General features: G+C 40.3%; 1 protein-coding gene across 2 annotated transcripts; it reads right to left on the bottom strand.

Moving 5' to 3' along the window:
• Positions 1 to 8,376: 8,376 nt before the first annotated feature.
• LOC147436745 (calcium-dependent protein kinase 16-like) lies at positions 8,377 to 19,327 on the bottom strand. 2 transcript variants are annotated; one of them, XR_015184755.1, is made up of 13 exons: positions 18,951 to 19,327; positions 13,282 to 13,412; positions 12,956 to 12,997; positions 12,736 to 12,847; positions 12,581 to 12,659; positions 12,329 to 12,498; positions 12,109 to 12,235; positions 11,878 to 11,990; positions 11,646 to 11,753; positions 10,819 to 10,881; positions 10,563 to 10,736; positions 10,246 to 10,416; positions 8,377 to 8,653 (listed from the first exon to the last, which is right to left on the bottom strand). XR_015184755.1 is itself a non-coding variant. In XM_086486174.1 (12 exons), the coding sequence occupies exons 1-12, from the start codon at positions 19,239 to 19,241 to the stop codon at positions 10,315 to 10,317; spliced, it is 1,512 nt and encodes a 503-aa protein (XP_086342300.1). In that variant the 5' UTR covers positions 19,242 to 19,327; the 3' UTR covers positions 8,660 to 10,314. The 2 variants fall into 2 exon arrangements, 1 of the variants encoding a protein (XP_086342300.1); XM_086486174.1 differs by lacking the exon at positions 8,377 to 8,653 and having other exon boundaries at positions 8,660 to 10,416.
• Positions 19,328 to 22,046: the final 2,719 nt, after the last annotated feature.

Below are 22,046 nucleotides of genomic sequence, written 5' to 3'. Positions count from 1 at the left end.
GATTCCTCATGAAAGGATCGATAAGCCCCAGGAGACGAAATATGCCAATAGAGGCATGACACTACGAACACAATCATTTGGAGGGAAGGTCATCTAGCTCAAAAAGCAGCTCTAGCAACAAACATAAAATCTATGTTAAGGTCTGCAAAAGGATTTAGAAGCTAACTATAGAGTTAGATAATGTCACAAGAACCTTACTAGAGGTTGCCAAATTTATTTATTTTTCTTATAAAAAAAGCATTAGAAGCCATGGTGGTGGATCTGTTTGAGATAAAGGATGATGAAGTGCCTATTATCTTGATCGACTATAAGTTAAGGAAACGATGGGAACCATTCTCTGGGGAGGTAATGGATGGCGGGCTAGGTGTAAACATTTTGGGAGAACATGTCAGATGGGGATTGAAGATATGAAACCAACTCCATTCAAGATAAGCATAGTTGATCAGAGATTGGTCCAGGCCAATGGCTTAGTGGAAATGTACAGATCAAAGGGGAAAAAGAGAAGTTTAAGACAAGCTTTCTAGTACTCGATGTTCAAGGCATGTATAACATCTTATTGGGTTGGCCTTGGCTTAGGAGTGCCGACGAGGGCATCCATGATTATGCATGCCAGACATTAACAATTCACCCAGTAGGTGTATTCAAGAAAGACAAAAAATACAAAATCTGGAAGAAAGCAATGCAGCCAAAAGAACTTTGTAGAAAATACGATATAAAAAGGGTCGAGCAGATGCTTGCATTGATGAATATATTTTCTATTGTAGAGATAGATCTAAATGTAGTGTTGTTGTAGAGAGAGAGAGAGAGAGAGAGAGAGAGAGAGAGAGAGAGAGAGAGAGAGAGAGAGCAAAAAAATAGAGGAAATAATATCCAAAAAGTAGGAGAAAGACCGGTGACTTTGGACGGCAAGACTCTAGAAGAATCAAAATGAACAGTTGAAGATTTTAGATCAAATAAGGGTTGCAACAGGAAGACCAATGCAAATAGTCCTGATTGAACTAGAGAATAGATGGATAGGGAGGCAGGTCTGAGTGACCTAGGAAATCCCTTCAACTAATATGTAGAGATAAGGATAAATAAGGAAGTAGAATCACCGACAAAAAGAAAAGATGGTGGACCAAAGTGGTTATTGCCAGATGATCAAAAATTGAAGAATGGAATCTTGTTTTAGAGGAAAATTTAAAATTGGTCAAGCACCTGTTTTAGAAGTATAAGGATGTTTCTACTTGGGAACGGACATGCCTGAAAGGGGTAGATCCAAAGGTGTGTCAACACAATATACCACTCAAACTAGACGCACGACTAGTGAGGCTCCAGAGGGACAGGATGAATGAAAATTATGCAAAAAAGGTGAAAGAGGAGATAAAAAACTTGTAAAAGCAGGAGTCATCATTGAAGTGGCGAGCAATGACTGGTTATTTCCAATAGTGGTAAGAATAGGAAGCTAAGGGTCTATGTGGATTATCGAAATTTGAATGCTTAGAATATCAAGGATCCATTTATTCTTCCATTCATCGATACTGGACAAGATTTCTAGACACGAGATGTACAATTTCATGGATGGTACAATAGCTACAATCAATTAAGGATAACACTAGAGGATAGAGCCAAAACGACATTCATCACTAAATGGGGATCATTCATGTACTTAGTAATGCCTTTTGGATTATGTAATGCTTGAGCGACCTTTACGAGATGTATGATGGAAAGATTCAAGGAGTTTCTCCATAAATTCCTGGCTATATTTTTGGATGATTTTATGGAGAACATGCATCTCTTGTTTTTTAGAATGGCATTCAAAAGATGCAAAGAAAAGCGGATTTGTATGAACCCTTTTAACTTGGTCTTTATGGCTTGGAAGGGTAGCTTCTAGGGTATTTTGTATCCAAAAATGGCATTGAGATGGCTGAAGACAAATTTTGATGTGTTCAGTAAGTCAGAGCACCAACGAATGTGTCTAAATAAAGCCATTCCTGGGGTACATCAACTTTTATAGAAGATTCCTTCATATACTTGCAACCAAGGCTCTTCCACTGTATGAATTGTCCTAGAAGGGAGTGAACTTCATATGAACCCAGGATTGTGAGGTTAGTTTCTAATGCTTAAAAGAAGCAATTAGCGGTAGAAAGCCAATTGATCACTAACTAGACTCAAAAAAAGCAATTAGAAAGAAGCAAATTCTTCATCAACCAGCTTGGGAATTAATATTCCATGTGCATGTGGATGCATCTGGTATGGAAATGGAAGCAATATTAGCCTAGCCCCGTGGAAACACAGACTAAGTTGCATTGTACATTATACGAGGTACATCAAATACGTTGTTAATCGGATGTATAATACAACAACCCAAATTAAATGGACATATTATACGTTGTCACATCAAAAAAAGGACATATTATATGTTGGGCATATTAAATGGACCTATTATATGTTGTCACATGAACAAAAGAACCGTTTTGTATAATTTCCTAGCAATTCAATCAAAATAAATAGTTCGATCGCACTATTTATTTTGATCAAAATATAGTTTAGCCATTGAGCGTTTAATTAGAAATTAAGTTTATTATAGTAAAAAATGAAAAGTTTAAAATTCAATTCAAAGTGTGATATCTGAAAATAGTGTAGAAAATAGAAAGTTTGGCTAATATATCTTGTGTAGAGTTTTACTCACACTTGGAAGTAAGTTATTTAAAGTAATTTTAGTGATTGCTTACCATGTGTAGGAAAAAGTCACTTGGATTAGTAATTACTTCTTTGTGTAGAGACATGCTCACACTTAAAAGTAACTTAGATAGATCTAGTTTGTGGTTGCTTTCCAAGCGTAGAGCAATGCTTACATAGAGGTGATTTAGGTAGGTAGAATAGTAATTTCTTGCCTTGTGTAGAGTTTGACTCGCATTTTGATTTAGGTAGGGTAAGTAGAGATTCCTTGTCACGTGTAGAGTTTGACTCACACCTAAAGGTCATTTAAGTAGGTTTAGGAGATTTATTGCCATGTGTAGAGTTCACACATGCTTGAAGGCTATATAGATATAAATTATGTGATTCCTAATCATGTGTAGACTAAAAGCTCACACTGAAGATGAATTTTTAAGATTGGAATATCAATATATTAAGAAATGAAACTCAACAATGAAGATATAAAATTTAGAAAAGGATAGAATTGTTAATGGCTATGTTTGTGGATATTGTAAATGGTTGTTGACTTTTAAATAAGATAAAAATGGGAATGGTTTGATTTTTAAATTGAATAGAAATGATTTTTATAGATTGAAACTAATTTGAGCTATAATGTTGATAGATAATTTTGTTGATGTTCACGGATCCCTTGACAAATATGGTGAAAGGATATGAGTGGAACTATATAGATGAATTGACAGTGTGATAGACCTCATTGAGGTTGAGGTGCAAATTTTGTGGCTATAAATTTAGTGGGGATGCACACAAGATAAAAGAACATGTATTCATTTTTTTTGAAAATATGCTAGCTTGCAAAAAACCCTTCCAAAGGTATTCAAGAAACATTTCTTGAATGGGCTTAAGGCAAAGAGAATACTTGTGCAGAAGGAAAAAGAAAGGTCGATCTCAAATTGAAAATTCATTGGCTGAGAGGAATGTGGAGATGACTTTTAAAGATGAAGTAACCCGTGAGTGTACAAGGGGGTGAACAATTCTCCCCAACTACTACTGCATGCAATCCAAACTCCGCACCTTTCACTTCTCATTTAAAAGGATGTGGTGTAGCATCGGTTAGTGGTCAACAAGCGTATAGTGGTTTTTCTTTGCATCAATCATTTGACAAGCATGGTTGCTTGAGCTAATCTCAAGTCGACCCAAGATTTTGTCGCATGTAGAATCCCCTTTAATGTAATGTGTAATCCTATCTTCAAGGATTCTGTAGTGAGTACAATGAAGAAATGATATGTGGAATTTGATTACAACAAGATTCGTACAAAATATCTAGATAAAGTGAAAGCTTCATTATAGAGTATTTTTAAGCTCATAGTTCTTGAGTGCTTGCCACATATGGATGTACAATTGCATTCGATGGACGGATTTTTTCAAAAAAAAACTTGATAGATTTGATGTTGATTTGTCCGAGGTGATCTATTTTCATTGAAGCAATTGATACATCCTTGAAAGAAAAAACAAGAAATTTTCTAGCAAGCATATATGAGTGTGTAATTCAAAAAGTTGGTGGGCCCAAAAATGTTACCACCTTTGTCATAGACAATGCATCTAACTAACAAAGGTACAGGGCGTGCAATTGAAAACAAGCATCCCAAGCTTACCCAAGATACATGTGCTACCCACACTTTGAATTTTCTTCTCAAAGACTTTGAAAAAGTGTCATCATGAGGCAGACTTTAATAGACACTAATCATGTCGTCAAGTTTATTAGAGAGCATGCTTTTACTTTAGAACTAAATCGCCCTACAAGAATCTGTAGATCTTTTGTGAGCTGCGGTTTGTGACTGCGTACTACGTTCTTGAAATGTTAAGACGACCCTTTGAGAAACAATCCTAACAAAAGACAGGCTATTTGGATTGACAAGTATACCTTCTATGAGCTCACGATAATCAAGTGCAAGTTTCAGCTTGTGAACTCTTCAATGTCCTGGAGAAATGTGAAAAAAAATTGTCACTGTAATAGAGCCTTGTGTGCATCCAGTGTGCTTGGTTGATTAAGATGCATTCAAATTTGGGCGGGTCTATCGGTACATACACGAGGTTGCTTCAAGCTGAATGAGAGTATGTCCTTTATAGAACAAGAGAAAAACATGAATGTGTCCTTTGCTGAGAATGTTAGGAACAATTACACACCCCTTTACATGGGGTAGGCTTTGTGTTTAATCCAAATTTTCAAATGCACAATCAATCTGCTAAATATGAGGTCATCAATAATTTTAAGAAAGTGTGTGCACAGTTATTAGGTGATGTCGATGGTAGGGTAGCTTACACATAGAAGACAGCCTGCACCAACATATAAGGAATGTTTGGGGATCCATGGCATATAGATGTGATTAAGACATAGAGTCCACCTGTTTGATGGAAGGAATATGGAGGGGAGAAAGTGGAGCTACAACACATGGCTTTCATGGTCTTGCTAGTGGCCACCTCTAGTGAAAGCTGCGAGCAAAATTGGTCGTCTTTTGCTTTTTTGCACACTAAGAAAATAAATCGATTTATTTATAAACGAGATTGCAAATTTAGCGTACTTCTTCACAATATGTGACTAAATCACAATCTCGCAAGGGCAGCTACACGATCTACATAGCAAAGCTTCAGATGTTTTCAGACCCATGAAGCAATTGCACATGAAGCCCACTTTGATGATGAAATTGAGCGGGATTTGAAAGATGTGGATCCGATCTGTTCAAATGTCGAGAAAGTGGATGATATGGTGCTTGTGATTGACGCTTCAGATAATGTATAAGCACTCCATTTTTTGCAATGACTAACACTTTTGTATGGCTCAAAGTCCATGGACATTTTTGTATTGATTGTAGAGCTATTTGTGGGTGAGAAATACAACATACCTTTAATCAAGTAAAGCCCTTGTCAAATCTCTCTCTCTCTCTCTCTCTCTCTCTCTCTCTCTCTCTCTCTCTCTCTCTCTTCTCTGAGACATCAAATAATATCATTAATTTGGTTATTACAAAGAGCAAGCTTTTACCAAAAGAGAGCTTACAAAAAGAGGCCTTTGCATCAAAAAGATCTAGCTTATATCTTAGGTGTAATCTCCCATTATCTCTCATAAGCTAAACTCATATCTTCCCATGGAACTGCTTGTCTCTGCTTCCATATATCCTCTTCTAATAAACCAAACTTTGCCTTGTATCTTGCTAGTTTTTGCTTCCATCCAACATTCTTAGCTTCTAGTGCCTTATAAACAAGCACTCAATGTAATCTCATTTTGCTTGGCTAGTTCTGTCTTGAGTATCCGCTTGCTCAAGGATTATTATCTCTTTGGGGAGATAAGTGAATCCCTTCTTGCCTTGAGGCTCTCCTTCATTTGCCTCTTGAGCATGAAATCGTTTTGATGGGCACCCCTTGCCAACCCCTCCGATGCTAGGTCAATCATTCCAATCTACTTTGTGCCCCAAAACATAATAACAATAGCATTGTTGCACAAAGTAAATGGCTGTTTGGTTGTTGTTTGGGCTTGCCTATACACTTATATCTAGCATGCATATGCTGCACCAATATCGTGTGTTGTAGGATATATATCTTTAAAGGAGGGAATCCTGTTGCATTGCTAGTGGCTTTGAAAAGTGTGTGCGGTGTAAAATGGTTTGGATACAATTTCTTGCATTCCTTATAGCTCAATGGCTCTCCATCATAGTATGGCTCGTCCTATTGTGGATCACCTTTAGCCACACAAATATCATCTTCTTTGTAGATTTGTTGCACTAGTTCATGGTTGAGATATGGATCCTCATTTTCATTTTTATTGTGCTAAGTTGATATGCCATCATGCTCAAGTGGCATGTCATCATGCTGAGGTGTATATCACTAAGGTATGTTTTTCATTTGTACCTAGCAAGATGCACATGTTAGCAACATAAAATGCACATGTCCTTTAAAACTTTGAATTTTTCAAAAACTACAGCTTCAAAAATGTTGTTAAAACTAAACTTGAAATAATTAAAGTTGTGCTTGAAATTTAAAGACCCACCTTGAACAAGCATTACACAATTGAAACGAGTGATTCATTGATCATCCGATCATTAATTGGTCACATGTTAGAGTAAGTTACAATATTGTAGTCCAAACATTGTGGACTCCATTCATACAAAGCAATAAATCCCATGCCTTAGGCCTATTTAAGGGATTCCTCTTTTTTTGTTGGGAGATATGCTACAACATATTGCGCAAGAAAGCTAATTTCTCACATACAGAAGTTTGTGGAATATAAGTGTCTAAGAATCCAACACATGCTATATACATTAGATGCTTTAGTGAAAAGAGGGGGGTGTGTGCTAATGTTTTCAAGAGCTATCCATGGATAATCTCCCTCTTGTTGTGCTCTTGCTTCTAGGGATAGCTGTATCAAGTGAGAAAATATCTCCTTGGTGTTTGCAACAGTGCTTGATTTCCAATCACTGATGCTGACAAAACTTTCAAAAAAGATGTCCACAATGATGAAATGCTCATAAATGCCTCTAATATAGAAGTATTTCCTTTGATCAAACTACATTTTGATCGAACTATATTTTGATCCGATTGCTAAGAAATTATATGAAACAATGCTTTTGCTTATGTGGCACTATATAATATGTTCATTTAATTTGGGTTGTTAATACGATTGATTAAAGTGTATTATATATACCTCGTAGAGCATACAATGCAACTTAGCTTGAGGGTTATCGCTCACCAAACCCAGATTAGAGAGACTTTGAAGGGATCTGAACCCTATAATGATCATTGGTGGTGCATTAAAGAACAAATCTTCTTGAGTATCCCACCAATTCATCATTAGAAGGGCTGCCAATGTATGGAAGGCACATCAAGAACTGTGGGCCTAACTTCGAGATGTGGGGAGTGGAGCATTTATGACTAGAATTACTATGAGGAGAATGACTAGAATTTATAACTAAAATTACTAGCATTCGAGATGTGTGGGAGTGGTGCATTCATGACTAGCACTAGAATTACTATGAGGAGAGTGCACGACCCTACGTTCGTTTATTCACCTCCTATGTGCATAGAGCTTTCACCTGCAGAACCTTCCCCTATATCACCTTCACCTTCTCCAACTAGTGCTATATCATCTTCACATGTCCTAGCTACTGCTGAGCATCTTGACATGCCTACCTACTCATGGTTTGCATCGCCAATCTTCATAAAGCAGTTTCTTGTTTTTGATGCAAAGCTTGTCACAAAGCTCTACCATAGGCAAGAGAGGACAATCATTGTCTCAAGCGATGAAGGCCTACATCAATGAGAAAGCAACCAAAATTGAAGAATTACTACAAGCAAGTTGAATTTCTTTGTTCATGCTTTGTTCATGATGGTACCTCTTGTCCCCTGAAACCAAGCCTGCATGCACCTTTTTGAGGGTGATTCATTCAACTGTGTGGTAAGCTCTTTAATATCCTTGACATAACATATGACTGAGAGCCTACCATGTTTGATATTATCGCGTTCACATAATATGTCTTTGTCTCTTCTGTTATTAGTGTACAAACGGAATGCCTTTATCAATTTCTAAGAGCAATCAACTGCTTAAAAACTTTGGCAAAAGCAGTCTTATCAAACTCAAGCAGGAGTAATTCTACTAATCAACACCAGGATCAGCTAGGAGATAGTTCTTAGAGACCAAGACAACATGGACTCAAGTTGAGTCGAGAGTTCAAATGCACCCAAAGCTAACCAGTAGCAGTAGCAATACATGCACAACTGCAACATAACAAATTTTACAGCTATATGGCTACATTGGAGATAAAGTTTTATATACAGATTCGGAACGCCATAGGTATCTTATGAGTGGCAAAAGCAGCACAGGAGCCACGATCCTATTGATTAGAGTAAAGCTAAATTTAGAGAACTCCCAAGTGTTCACAGACTTCAGTGGAGCTAGGTATTACAAGCTCAAAGACGAGGTGCAGATAGAAGTGCAAAAGATGGATCCAAGTGGTTATCCAGAAACCTGCACAAGCCAGCAAAGCATCCATTTAGTGAATATGCAATCAGGATCGTTCTACATGGATTACATTGGTCAAATCTACAGTCGAGAGCCAATATTGAAAGATACAACAGATCAGCCAATTGAAGCCAATCTAATTGGAGAACCGAGTCAAAGACAGGATAAAGGTCAAGACGCAGCAATCTATAGCCGGGTGCTCAGTGTTCTAAAAAAAGTAGTTGATAAATTGGCATGCCTTGCAATTTTGCATATTGCTCAAACGCCTATTCTCTTCTCGCTTATGCTATTTGCACTTTTCTTATAATTTTGATTAGAGAAAAGAAGAAAGAGATCTCAATGTGTGCTTTTCTATGATGATGTTTGTGTGTATGCTTGCAAGAGCTCAGGTTGTTTCCATTCTCTATCTCTTTGCATCCATGGGGTTTTCATTTCAAGAGGGCATATAAGATGTTTGTATAGGTGGAGAGTGGCTTGGTGGCTATAAGTGTTGAAGATAGAAATCCAACGCTAGTGAGTGGTTATTACAAGGAATCTCTCTTGCTACAAACAATATGCCCCCTTTCATTGTTTGGGAGTCGTTTTCTTATGTTCATGCTACAATCTGTGCATTATGCCTTGATTTTCAATTAATTTACTTAAAGAGTTGATGCTCATAACATGGAATCCATCTTTTGGTATATTGACACCAAAAATTGGTAAGTTGGTAGAGAGAGAGAGAGAGAGAGAGAGAGAGAGAGAGAGAGATATTTTATTATTGTCCTCAAGAGGTAAAATATGACCTATGAGACCAAAGATACATGTGATGATGTAGTGTGTGGGGGGTTGGCAAGTGACTCGATGTTCAAGGATCATGGTTATGAGAGTAGCAATGGAGAGCCCACAATGTGGGTGGGAAAGTTTGTACTGTACAATGTGATGTACTGTGTGTGGGGTTGACAAGTGACTTGATGCTCAACGATCATGGTGATGAGAGTAGCAATGGAGAGCCAACAATGTGGGTGGGAAAGTTGGTAATGTACTATGTGATGTACTGTGTGGGGGGTTGACAAGTGACTCAATGCTCAAGGATCATAAGAGTAGCAATGGAGAGCCCTCAATGCAGGTGGAAAAGTTTCTAGGTCTAGGTCATGAGAGAGAGAGAGAGAGAGAGAGAGAGAGAGAGAGAGAGAGAGATTGAGATTTTAAATGTCTTCTAAAGGCCTACCTCAGGCTATAAGACAAATCAATGTACAACTATGACAGAGTTCTATGCACAATGAAAAAAATATATATCATTTATGTACATAAGGGAACTAAACAATATTAGAGGTCTTCTGCACATTTTTTAGGTGATTCAAGCCACGAGGAGATTTGAACTTGGTATGACACACATCCTAATTGAGATGGTTCTGTCATTTTTGGTATTACCATAACTACTCCCTTTGTTAGGACGGGAAGCTAAACTTGTGCCTACATGGTAAGTGCTGAGTATGCGGACTCGGTTTTTTGTAACTGTCAAGACAAACCATCACTCACCATTTCTCACCATGCCGTAAGTACTCTTGAAAGCATACACATGAGCATATTGCAGGTATGTGAGAAAGGGAAAATAATACTTTTTTGAGCTGAGAAAATGGCCTCCTCACAGCGACTCGTTGCCCGACCTCTTTTCCTGCAATGGACATTCACCGTAATAGTATTTCAAATTCTTGCAAATTTAGCCTTCCATCTTTGTCCATGTCAGCTTCATCTATAAGAGACACAAAGGAGCTGTTGGTGCTCGAAAACTGCCAAAGGAAAGCCATCATTTGTCATAAATTCTCAATCACTGAAGGCATAACTTCTATGCCCAGATTCATAGATGGTTAATGATGATGATGATGATGATTAATGGTACTTAACATCATGGACTCTGCATGATTGTTTAGCTTACCAGCCTCAACTCATCAGGAGTGATAAACCCATCCTTATCCACATCCAACTTGTCAAATGCAGCTGCACATTGCTTGTGCCATCTTCTAAAGTCATAGCCCTCCATTTGTCGAACATGCAGTGCAGCAGCCGCAAACTCCTCGAAATTGATGCGCCCATCTTTGTTAGCATCCATCTGTAACTCAAACGAGAATCAGTGAACCACCAGCCCTGTAAATCGTTCTTGCTTGAAAGGGGCGAATGTACAGTAGACCTACAGCTCTCAAAACCTCCATCACTTTGATTTCTTGCAGATGCCAAGTCTTATCTTTTGCAAGGGCCTTCACACATAAAGCAAACAACTAATGATCAGGCTGAGTTCAAATTGTGGCATGCACACAGTCACTTTCTTTGTTCTTCTGCATAACCTTATTCACATGGCAACGATGTCACAATGCCTTATTGTATGCAAGGTTGCAACTACGAACCCACGAAAGCTCTTAAATGAAAACATGACCAAGTGCAAAGAGTGGTCCATAAAGAGATAATGCAGTTGCACCTAGAGCTGTGGTGTCCCTCAAATTAGTTAATCTGAGCTTGAGCACATTTCGCTCCCTCTAGTATTTTCCTAATTGTAATATAGGTTGGATGGCCTGTCTAACAAGAGCAAGCATCTTCTAACATTTGGGCATCATGAAATGCATAAATAGCATTCAGGCAAGAGAGAGAGACCAGTCCACTCCATGCATTTGTGTTCATAACATAGCTTCCCTGTATCTTTTTCTTCATAAGGGATTTCGATCATGCCATGCTTTTATTATTTATGAGCTATCCCTCCCTAGAAAATAATAAAATAATGTGCAATCTTTGATGATTCTGTGACCTGTCAGTCATGATTCATTTCCTCTTCAGACCAGTACATAGGAGCTCGAAATGGATGCAGACGAACTTGCATTGATCTTCTAGCGTAGCACATTCATAAATACTACGATAATGCAGCGCAATAACCTCTCAATGCTTACTACTTTTCTAAATCGAGCAAGCAAGACTCAAGCATGGGAAAGGTGCAAAAACTTCTTGTTGTATGTTTTTGTGCTTCTTGCACCTCATAAATTTCTGCTTGGGATAATGCCCCATCTTTATCTGTATCCATCGCTTTGAATTGATCTTCCAAATTCGCAATCTCTGTCGAACTCAGAATGCTTGTCACTGCCTGCAAGTTAAATCACAAGAAAGAAAAATTATCCAAAAATGACTGCTGCTTTGTGAAAGGAAGTTAGTATATAGCAGAAACCCAAGCTATACTTCTTTGCAAAACTGATGAAAATGACAGTTACCCTCAAGGCAATTTTCCTCAGATGACTGCTCCTCACGAATTCACGAATATTTGATAAGATAGCAACATCTAAAGGAATATCACGAGCTTCTTCTTCTCTAACCCAAGGATGAGCTGCATAACAAACAAAATTCAGAACATCAAGGGCCTTTACCGCCTACAATTACTCTGTTTCTAATACTCAGCATCTCCAATGATTTCATCTTGAAAAAGAAATGTGTTACACACTTACAGAGGGCTTGTGACGCTGTTAGTCTTGCGCGTGGGTTCTTTACTAAGAGTTTCCTTACAAAGTCCTTGGCACTTGAACTTACAGTGGGCCAAGGCCTTTCATTGAAATCGGGCTCCTCCTCCAGTATCTACAGCGTCAAAGTTAACCAATAGATAACATCCTCCACAAAACTCATTGTATAATCAGAGTACAATACACTCAGACAACCAAACAATAAAACCTTCTTGAAAACATGACTCTCTGTCCTCTCCCAAAATGGCCTTCTGCCACATAGCAGTAAATAGGCGATAACACCAATACTCCAGACATCAGATTCAGCTCCTGATCTTCTCTTCAGTACTTCAGGAGCTAGATAGCATGCGCTTCCAACAACATCCTTGAAAGCTCTACCTAGTTCAGTTTGTAATATAAGTTCCCAAAATACTGAACACATGAAATAAACTACATCTAGCATTAATCCCTTCTAGAGCACCTGGCCTTATGAAGTTGGACAAGCCAAAGTCAATTGCTTTAAGCTCTGAAGAATCATCCTCAGATTTGAACAAGAAGTTCTACAAATAAATTAGTAGTGTCAGTATCATCCCCAGAAAAATGCTATACTAGCAACAAATAAGCCACATTGCTGACCTCAGGCTTCAAGTCTCGGTGTACAATCCCACAAAGATGGCATCTTGCAACAATTGTCAGCATCTGTCTTACGATTCTTGCTGCATCTCTCTCGGTGTATTGAGAGCCTTTCCTGGCATTGATGTCAGTATGTTAATCAGTGGGTACGAACAGGTAAAAATGCTATATTGCATGTGTCCTACACTATGGCTGTCACTCAGCTAAAATTGCAAAGACCTACTTCGAGGCAATCCGGCTGAATAGCTCTCCCCCTCTGCATAATCTGCGGACAAAGTTGCAGAAATAAGACAAAACCAAGTAATGAGCACATAATCGAAAACTAACCCTAGCAAACACAATCACACCACTAGCAAGCCTGAGCATGAAACAAAGGAAGTCCATTCAACATCCCAAAGAAATCCTGAAACAACTCGATTCTACAGGCTAGCGGTAATTGTGATCCCAAAGAACTGTTTAAATCAATTACTACAACATAAAACAAATGGCGAAAGGCCATCATCAACTAGCAGAAACATATTGAAGGTTTATCGATTAGAGTTGACTTACTCCATAACAATATAAACAAAGTCCTTGTCTTCAAATGCATCATAAAACTCCACCACATTTTCGTGCCCTGACAAGGCCTGCATTATCTTCACCTCACGCTTCACATCTGCCATTGAGAGTGAAACTAATATCTGCAGATCCAAACAAAATAAAATGCATGAGATCAAACTATGAATACAGACCCATTCAGACATATCTGCAATATTCAATTGAACACTACAGGTGATAAAGAGAAATAGACCCCCCTCTTGCATGCATAAGTTGAAAGAAACCCACTGACTCATAGAAATTTATGAGTGTGATGTCACGTGCGCATTGTACTTGAGCCACGTGGACAAGCTACTACTAAAGTTTACCGTCAATCTTCATTAGTATAGCTTAGGATCTAGCATGGCACTTTGTGAACCTCTCGAAGGACATGCATGATCAGAGAGGTCAGTTGCATACCCTCACTTGTACAATGCATTCATACAGTCACTTAGTCAAGTAGGCATGTGAACAGTCTGTAAAGCCATTAGTCATTTTATTAATAACTGAACCTTTCATAAGTAGATTCGTGGAGCAAATTCTACTGCTCGACCTCTCTTCACATTCCTACAGATGTGAGCCAGGGGCTCAACCTTTGGGCATCAGAGGATCAGAAGCAATACAAAGTACCCACTATCTGGCATTTTTACCCTTTGTCATCATCCTCAGCCATCAGCGTTTTCATTCCCAGATCCAGCACCAGCACTTTCAGATCAGCCTCCCACACTTAGCATTTCAGCATTAAACATCAGCACCCTCAGATCAATACCCACAGTACCAGCATTCAGCCCTTGCAGATTAGTACCCGCAGCATCAGCATTCAGCCTAGTGTTTTTAATCAGCATCAGCCTAGTGTTTTTGCATCAGTACTAGATCCCATCAGCATCAGGCTCAGCGTTATCCAGCATTTCAGCATTAACCATCAGCACCCTCAGATCAATACCCACAGTACCAGCCTTCAGCCCTTGCAGATTAGTACCCGCAGCATCAGCATTCAGCCTAGTGTTTTTAATCAGCATCAGCCTAGTGTTTTTGCATCAGGACTAGATCCCATCAGCATCAGCGTTATCCAGCATTGTAGCATTTGTGAAAGTAAACTTACGCAAGACGGTGCTCTAGCAATAGAGCAAGGGGGCCCTTGAGGGTGGTTGGGACCCGACATGCCGTGTTGTCTCTTTTCTCTCTCTCGGCCACTCTCTCTCATTGTGTTCAATCTCCCAATTGAAGCAAAGTAACCTTGTGTTTGTGCAAAGTAAATCTCTCTCTCTCTCTCTCTCTCTCTCTCACATTTGGGCACTAGGTCCTTAAAACGAGTTATGAATTTGTAGAAGTAAAAACCCATATGCATGAGCTTGCAAACACATACATACTCACGAGCAAGTACCATAGGATTTTAATGTTCTATAAAGGTGCGACAATGAGTGATGCACGTCCACTCTGCAAATGGGAAAACACATGCACACAATTTTTTTCATCGTTGTAGGTGCCATATGTTTTTGCATTAAATACATTTCCACTAGTCCTGTAGAAAAATAGAGAAAGATGAAACACATAAATGCATGCGTAACTTTCAATCAAGGGCCCTTAAACAGATTAAGCAAGCAAGTACCATTCACCAAAAGATAAAAGCCAGACTACTTAAAAGCTAATTCCCGAACATGCCTGTCTAGAGTTCCTCACGGACAATCCTGACTATGGACAGAAACTTGAAAGTAATATGTGCACACTTGAACTTTTACAACTCCACTATTTCTACATTGGTTTTCCCAAAGTTGTGATAGAAAAGAGTATTTGTCCGGACCCCCATCTGGGCCTACTTTCTGTAGGTGCCCTCCCACAAATTTATTATGGGATTGTGGGTTTTTGGTGAACATTACCAAACCGAGCTCTCCCCAACCCTCTTTGGATTCTACATCGACAAGATCTCCGACTACATCTTACGAGTAGGAGGGACAGGAGCTGACCTAGCAGGTACTCCAGTCAACATTATGCTATATATTGATGACATTGTTTTGATTTCAGAGTCACCAGAGGATCTACACAGCCATTTGGGCATCGTGGATGAGTTTTGTACACACACAGGACTGATAGTGAACCTTGGGAAGACCGATGTCATGATCTTCCACACCTCCAGGTCAGTTCAGCGAGCAGCCACATTTACAGCAGCAAGAGGTACAGTCAAGGTGGTCACCTCCTATGTCTATTTGGGAGTCACCTTCGCTAGCAGACAGGGCCCCTTCTCCATGACTCAGGCCGCCACTAACAGACTCGCCCGTGGATTCAATGCCACTTGCGTTTTCATCGGCGCTGCCCTTCTCGCAAGTTGCCTTGGAAAATTGATTACGTGGGTGGGCTTTTGTGGCAGATTTGACACATTTTGTTGCCCATGCCCGTGGCTGAATGAAACGCTAGTTGACAAGGCCAATTGGACGTGTTTCTTCCAGCTCAATATGAGCGATTACCTACTCAATGGGATCGCTTGCTTTTATCCCCTTTGTGACCTCTACATCGTTTGGACCTGTTTTCATTGTTCAGCCTTCCAGTAGCTGCCTATCATAGGAACACCATCACATCCCATTCTGTAACTCTTACCCCGAGTCTGGGAAAGTTTTACCATTAATTTTTACGTAAGATCAGCCTTTGTACAAGGTCTTTTGGTGGACAGCAAGTACTTTCGTTGTGGTTTTCTTGTCTAGAGGCCCATTTGGTGATGTGCCTTGCGGCTATTGTGGACTGCAACAACATCTTGTGGCTTTATTGTCATTGTCACATGCTTATTGCACTTGAGCCATGTGGACAAGCTATTGCTATAGGTCAGCATCAGTCTTAGTTAGGATTAGGGCAATTGGCGCAAAAACCTATAAAAGAGTCACATGGCCTTCGTCTTAAGCATCTAAGAACCCACTACCGGCAAGGGCATCCAATGCCCTCAGCACCTCAGCTCCTAGCATTCCCATCGCCAACACCCGAGCATCATCAGTGTTTTTGCATCAATTCAGCCCAGCATTCTTGCATCAGTTCAGTGAAGCATTTTTGCATCAAATCAACATCAACATAAGGAATTCAGCATTCAGCATTTAACCATAGTATCAACATTTTTGCAAATAATCTAAAGCAAGTACTTTCTTTGATACCAGAGCAAAGGGGCCTTTGAGGGTGGTTGGGACCCGACATGCGTTGTCGTCTCTCTTTTCTCTCTCTGCCTCTCTCTTTCATAGTGGTCAATTCAGTTTCTTTCAAATGAAGTAAAGTAACTCTGTGTTTGTGCGGAGTACTAGATCCAAGTTAAAAATCCTTAAACCCTTCTGTTGCACCTGACAATCATTGACTTGTTGATTCCAACATACGGTTCATGGATTCAAACCACATCTAGTCCATTTTTTGGTGGTTCTTGCTCATCCAATGAGCATTGACTTGTGATATCCTAGATTCGATTCTACAACAAATTTCTATCTTGGATAATTTTGTACTCCAACGTGGGCCTTGACGTGTAGATTACACCAGATTGTACACCAGAGGGGGCGTACTACTTGTGGTTTGATTGGTACCAGCTTAATTGCAAAATGTTTCAAACCACCGAAATGTTTCACCCTTAGCTAGCAGCATATGGGACGATCACCTCCTCACAGCCTCGTTTTCTTGGCCTATCCAGCCCTAACAATCACTTTGAGCTCCAAGGGGAAGATGTTCACCCCTGGGACACCGATGACTCGCCCACACAGGAATTTCCTTACTGTGGCAGCCGCGCCGCCGAAGGACCCCTCCGCACGACAAGAAGCGAGATTCGCAGGCCTCGAAGCCCAGATCCACGAACTCGTAGAGGAAAATGCGGCACTCAAGTTGCACATACACAAGCTCAAGAATGCGAAGGGAACAAAGACCCTGCTTGCCAAAGCACAGGAGGTTGAAGCCTCCCTCAGCAAGTCTGTCGCGGTGATTCCAAAGAAGATCCACGAAGTTGCACACGGCATCACAAAGAAGATCGACACAAGAACACGGGTGGCCCTTTAGGAACGCCAATTACAAGAGTCCCTCGGCCTCAAAGTCAAGGTCAGGAGGCTTCCATCGCCTTGGTGCACCGAAGAAGACACCCTCGAAGACGCGATTGCCAAGCTCAATGCTTGGCTCAATGACATCCTCCAACCAATTTCCATCAAGTCAAGCACAGTCTCTTGGATCAACGACACGAGAAAACGAGTGCCACCCGAGCACTGCATCATCACCTTCAAGGACAAGGAGGAACGGCTGAAGCTATTATGCCAATTCCGCCTCCTCAAGGGAACCACGCTTTGGATTCCCAAGGAATTAACCACCGACCAACCGAAACGCAAAGCAATTGAGCTCAAAAAGATGCATGAAGCCCACAAACAAGGAAAATGGGCAGTTTACCGAGGGGACAAAGCTATCATTCAAGAGTTCCGAACACTGATATGTATCCGATGCCTTCAGCAGGAAGAAACCATTGTACTATCATGTTTTATTTCGGTCCCATGGGTCATATTTGACCTCCATGGACGATAATACAATCTCTCTCTCTCTCTCTCTCTCTCTCTCTCTCTCTCTCTCTCTCCAACAAGATCGTGAGATCACATTCTACTAGCATGCTCAGCTTTTGACCACATTAGAGCCTGCGTTCCCCACATTTTCAACCATGAGCTCTCTCTACACACATTCGTCTCCCAACCATGACGTGGACCCTCAATTGCGAAGCTCATTTCCAAGTCACTTATTAACTGCAGACACCCTACATGATATGTTGTGTTGCATGAAACGTTTCCAAATTTAAAACGTCGACTTGCATATCAGAACATCAAACGGCAACCTACAGACTAAGAAATGCTCAAGGTACACCCAATTGAGAATAGCCAACCATTCAAAAATCCAAAGAAGATATATCAACAACTTCGACAACTACATTGCAAGAAAACATTTTAACAAGATTTGCATAAACACATGAGTTTGGTGGTTTTGTGTGTGGGAAAGCTGAAAGAAAGTTTTCTGCTCTCTGTAAACATTTTTCCTAGCGTTCAAAATTTGACCTTCCTTTTAATCGAGGGGTGCATGGTTCTAAATCACTAAAACAAACCTAAGTTAGGCCACGTTACTTTATATTAATAGATGACTTAATTAAAAATCCAGCAGGGATTTGCTTAGAAGCCGGCGGATGTTTTCAAAAATTTAGCATGGATTTCTTTAGAAGCCAGCGGCATGATTTCAGGGCCACTTCAAGAGCGCTGAAAAATGTGGAAACACGTTTCCAACTACTTGGGCTGCGTTTCTTGCAACACATATGATATGTTTCTTTGGGTCCCATAGGTCATATTTGATCTTCCATGACGATAACTAGAGTGCTTCGTTAGTTGCGTTCGTATCGAATTAAGATTGAGTAAAATATTAGAAACTATATATGCCATTTCAACACTTCTCAAGCGAAAAATAGCCGATAGCTGATAGCCGTTTTCCTCTTAAAAAGTGTCGCCGCGTGGATGAACCTCCAGCCAGCATTGCGATTTCGGCTTCTACGCTAACGAAGCAATGAGATCTCTCTTTCTCTCTCTCTCTCTCTCTCTCTCTCTCTCTCTCTCTCTCACACACACACACACACACACACACAACTCGGAGGCAAGAAAGAAAGTGAGGACCTTGCTCTTCTGGATGGCTTTCACGGCAGCTTGGGCACCGGACTGAAGGTGTGTTGCAATGAAAGTGCGACCAAAGCTACCTTGACCCAACTGCCGCTCCAGCTTGTAGGTGCTCTTGAAGCCTTCACGATATCCAAAACAGATGGTCGGATGCTCTCCAAGTATAGTGGGTGGGCGCATAAAAGGAAAAGAGCCAACGTCGCCTTCCAGCTCTTCTGTCAAATGAGCTCTGCTGGAGCCCCAGCAGGCGCTAGGATTGACTTTGAAGTGGGCGGAGAGGCAGGACCCCATCTCTGCTTCCACATTAACGCTTGAAGATGATGAATGTTGAGCATTTGGTGGAGAGGGCACAGAAAAGCAATGAAGGAGGGTCTCTTGCTTCTGCGTCTTGCCCAAGTTGACGCGTCCATGCTTTGAGAGGGCAATTTCTTTGATTGTTGCGTATACCCAATTGGATAATTGGATCGAAAGTCTCACACTCCAATACACTATTGCATGGGCTCCACACAGACACACTCACTCACTCTTTCTTTATTTTTCTCCTCTCTCTCTCTCTCACACACACACACACACAAACACAAACACGCAACACTAGTTTTTGCACGTGTGTGCACCCATTTACGCATGCATGTCTTGTTTGACCCCTTTTTTTGCATGCATTTACTCATGCATCTCTAGTTTGACCCCTTTTTTTGGCTACCATTGGGGAGCATGCAACTTGTTGACAAGGAAGACACAGCAACAAAAACAATCTTCGACACCACCTCGAGCATGCGTGAGAGAGAGTTGATTTAGGCTATGCATGGAATCGTGGGGGGGAGGAGAGAGAGAGAGAGAGAGAGAGAGAGAGACTTCTGCAATGGCTTGGAGAGATCTTCCCTCGTAGGATTCTTATTCTTGCTTGTGAGAGTTCAAAAACAACTAGCGGTGCAAATAGCTTAAAAAAGCCTTGAGACCTAGAATAGATTTAAAAAGCCTTGAAAATGTTTACAACATTGGACACGCTTCACACCTATACCACTACCTTCAAGCAGGCAATGCCAACAAGTTGAAAGTCACAAAAACACTAAAATGAATAAGAAGTCATCAGGCTCATAAATGAGAAGATTCATTTATAATTAAAAGGTCAATGCTTTACATATTCATATGCAAATGCGGTTTAAAAAGTAACAAAAATTAATAATACGAATGAGACCCTCTCCGCCTTCGGTGAAAGAAAAACAAAAGTTATTGAGAAGAAAGTACAATCAATATCAATATTGGAATAGCTTTAATGAAATTTTATATGTGTTGTTGCAAGTCTTTCTTCACCACATCTCCCTTTGTATACACACACGAAGCTCAGATGAGGATGAGAGAGAGAGAGAGAGAGAGAGAGAGAGAGAGAGAGAGAGAAATGCTTATCTTCAAAACAATGGGAGTACTCTAAAGACAACCTTGTGATAGTTGAACCAAAAAAAAAAGATTATCATTTAATAAAATACTCATGGCTCCCTACAAACTATATGTATTCTAATTTTATTTACAACTTAGTCTATCCTATATTTCCTTTATCTGAATCTAAATATCTATTATCTACTTCTATGTAGTTATTTCTTCACATTATTTTACTTCTATTGCTATTTTGTATTCTGAATTATATCAATTATTAGCACCCAACTTTTGGGAATCGTTACCTTGTTGCATGCTATATCTTGGCTTCATCTCGACACCTTGAGAATACCCTCTTCGCTGCATTAATATTTGGATCCTACAATCCTCAACTTGCCTCAATATTTTTCACCTTCTACACGATAAGTAGAAGTAGAGAAGGTTTATATGCTTCTAATTCCAAAAAGTAGAGGAGGTTATTGTTATGTTTTTACTAACTTCAAAACTTCAAAAGAGAAAGAAGGTGACCAAATGTTTATAACTTTGAGGCTACATGCTATCAACACTTGTGCCTCCACTTGTCCAAGGTCGGTTCGGTAGCGGATGGCAACACTACAATGTTGTGATGCCTCGGCTCCTAAATTAAGAAAGGATGTTTTGAGTCTCTTGAAATTGGTCCCGACTATCAATTACAGTTAGAATGACAACAGAAGAAAATGGTAATGATGCTAGAGGAATATTGGGAGATGCTTTTGGGCAATGAGCTATTGCAAGAATAAGCCTGAAGCTTGCTCTTGCCCACTATATATACTGCATAGCTTTGGGAGATACAAAGGACCGACACAAGCCCCTACATCCAACCTGCTAACTTTTGTGCCAGGCACCTAAGGTACCCTACCTCCTACCATAGCTTTGGTGTGCATGGATCCAAGGGTTTTTTTGACATCGCCATTGGTAAGAAACCTGGAGGAACGCATCTTAATGGATCTTTATGCTAGCAATACTACCTCCAAAACAGCCATAAATTGAGTGCAAGCCTAGCAACCCTATGAGCTTCAAGGACTCTACATTTCACAATAGTGTGCTTCCACACTTCATGTGACGAGTTATAGGAGACTTCACCCATGTAGTTGGCATTGAAGTTTCTATCTATCATCTCATGAGTAATGGTGACTTTGGACTACTAAGAGCAAAGCACAACTTGTACCTATACTCTCCCTTGTCTCTCGCGGCATGATACCTGCACTCTCTCTCTCTCTCTCTCTCTCTCTCTCTCTCTCTCTCTCTCCCCCCCCCCCCCCCCCCCCCTACAAGATTACTTGCAAGAGAATCACGAAGGATTTTTCAAAACGCACACCTACAGTATTGGCTCAACTACATGCATTATGGGTTTGAGATAGAATTGCAAAGGCTTGTTCTCAAAACGCTTGCAGTATATTGGGTTTGGCTACCTATAGTATGGAATTGGGGGAGAATAGTAGGGGCTTGAAGGAGAGAAGGAAGGCCATTGGAAATTTTTGGTTGGAAGGCAAAGAGGCAGAGAAGAGAAAGCTGAGGGATGTACGTAGCCACCAATGGCTAACGTTCCGAGTGCTCCTTCTATTGAGTTGCGGTTAGGCACAACCCACTTCTTCTGTTTTACTGCAGACAAACACCAAGGCAATGCTCTTGAGATGCAGGAAGAAGATCTTGCACCAATGTGCTTTGTCACTATGGCTCTCGAGG

This window comes from Adiantum capillus-veneris, chromosome 17, assembly GCF_014529385.1.
Source record: "Adiantum capillus-veneris isolate H3 chromosome 17, ASM1452938v2, whole genome shotgun sequence".
Lineage (NCBI taxonomy): Eukaryota > Viridiplantae > Streptophyta > Polypodiopsida > Polypodiales > Pteridaceae > Adiantum > Adiantum capillus-veneris.
This window is presented reverse-complemented; position numbering and strand designations above follow the sequence as displayed.

Coding starts and splice junctions, on each gene's coding strand:
- LOC147436745 (XM_086486174.1), bottom strand. CDS start 19,241: ATGGGGTCCTGCCTCTCCGCCCACTTCAAAGTCAATCCTAGCGCCTGC. Junction 12,499..12,580: donor GTCCAACTTCATAAGGCCAG/GTGCTCTAGAAG, acceptor AAACTGAACTAG/GTAGAGCTTTCAAGGATGTT. Junction 12,236..12,328: donor AGAGTCATGTTTTCAAGAAG/GTTTTATTGTTT, acceptor TTGACGCTGTAG/ATACTGGAGGAGGAGCCCGA.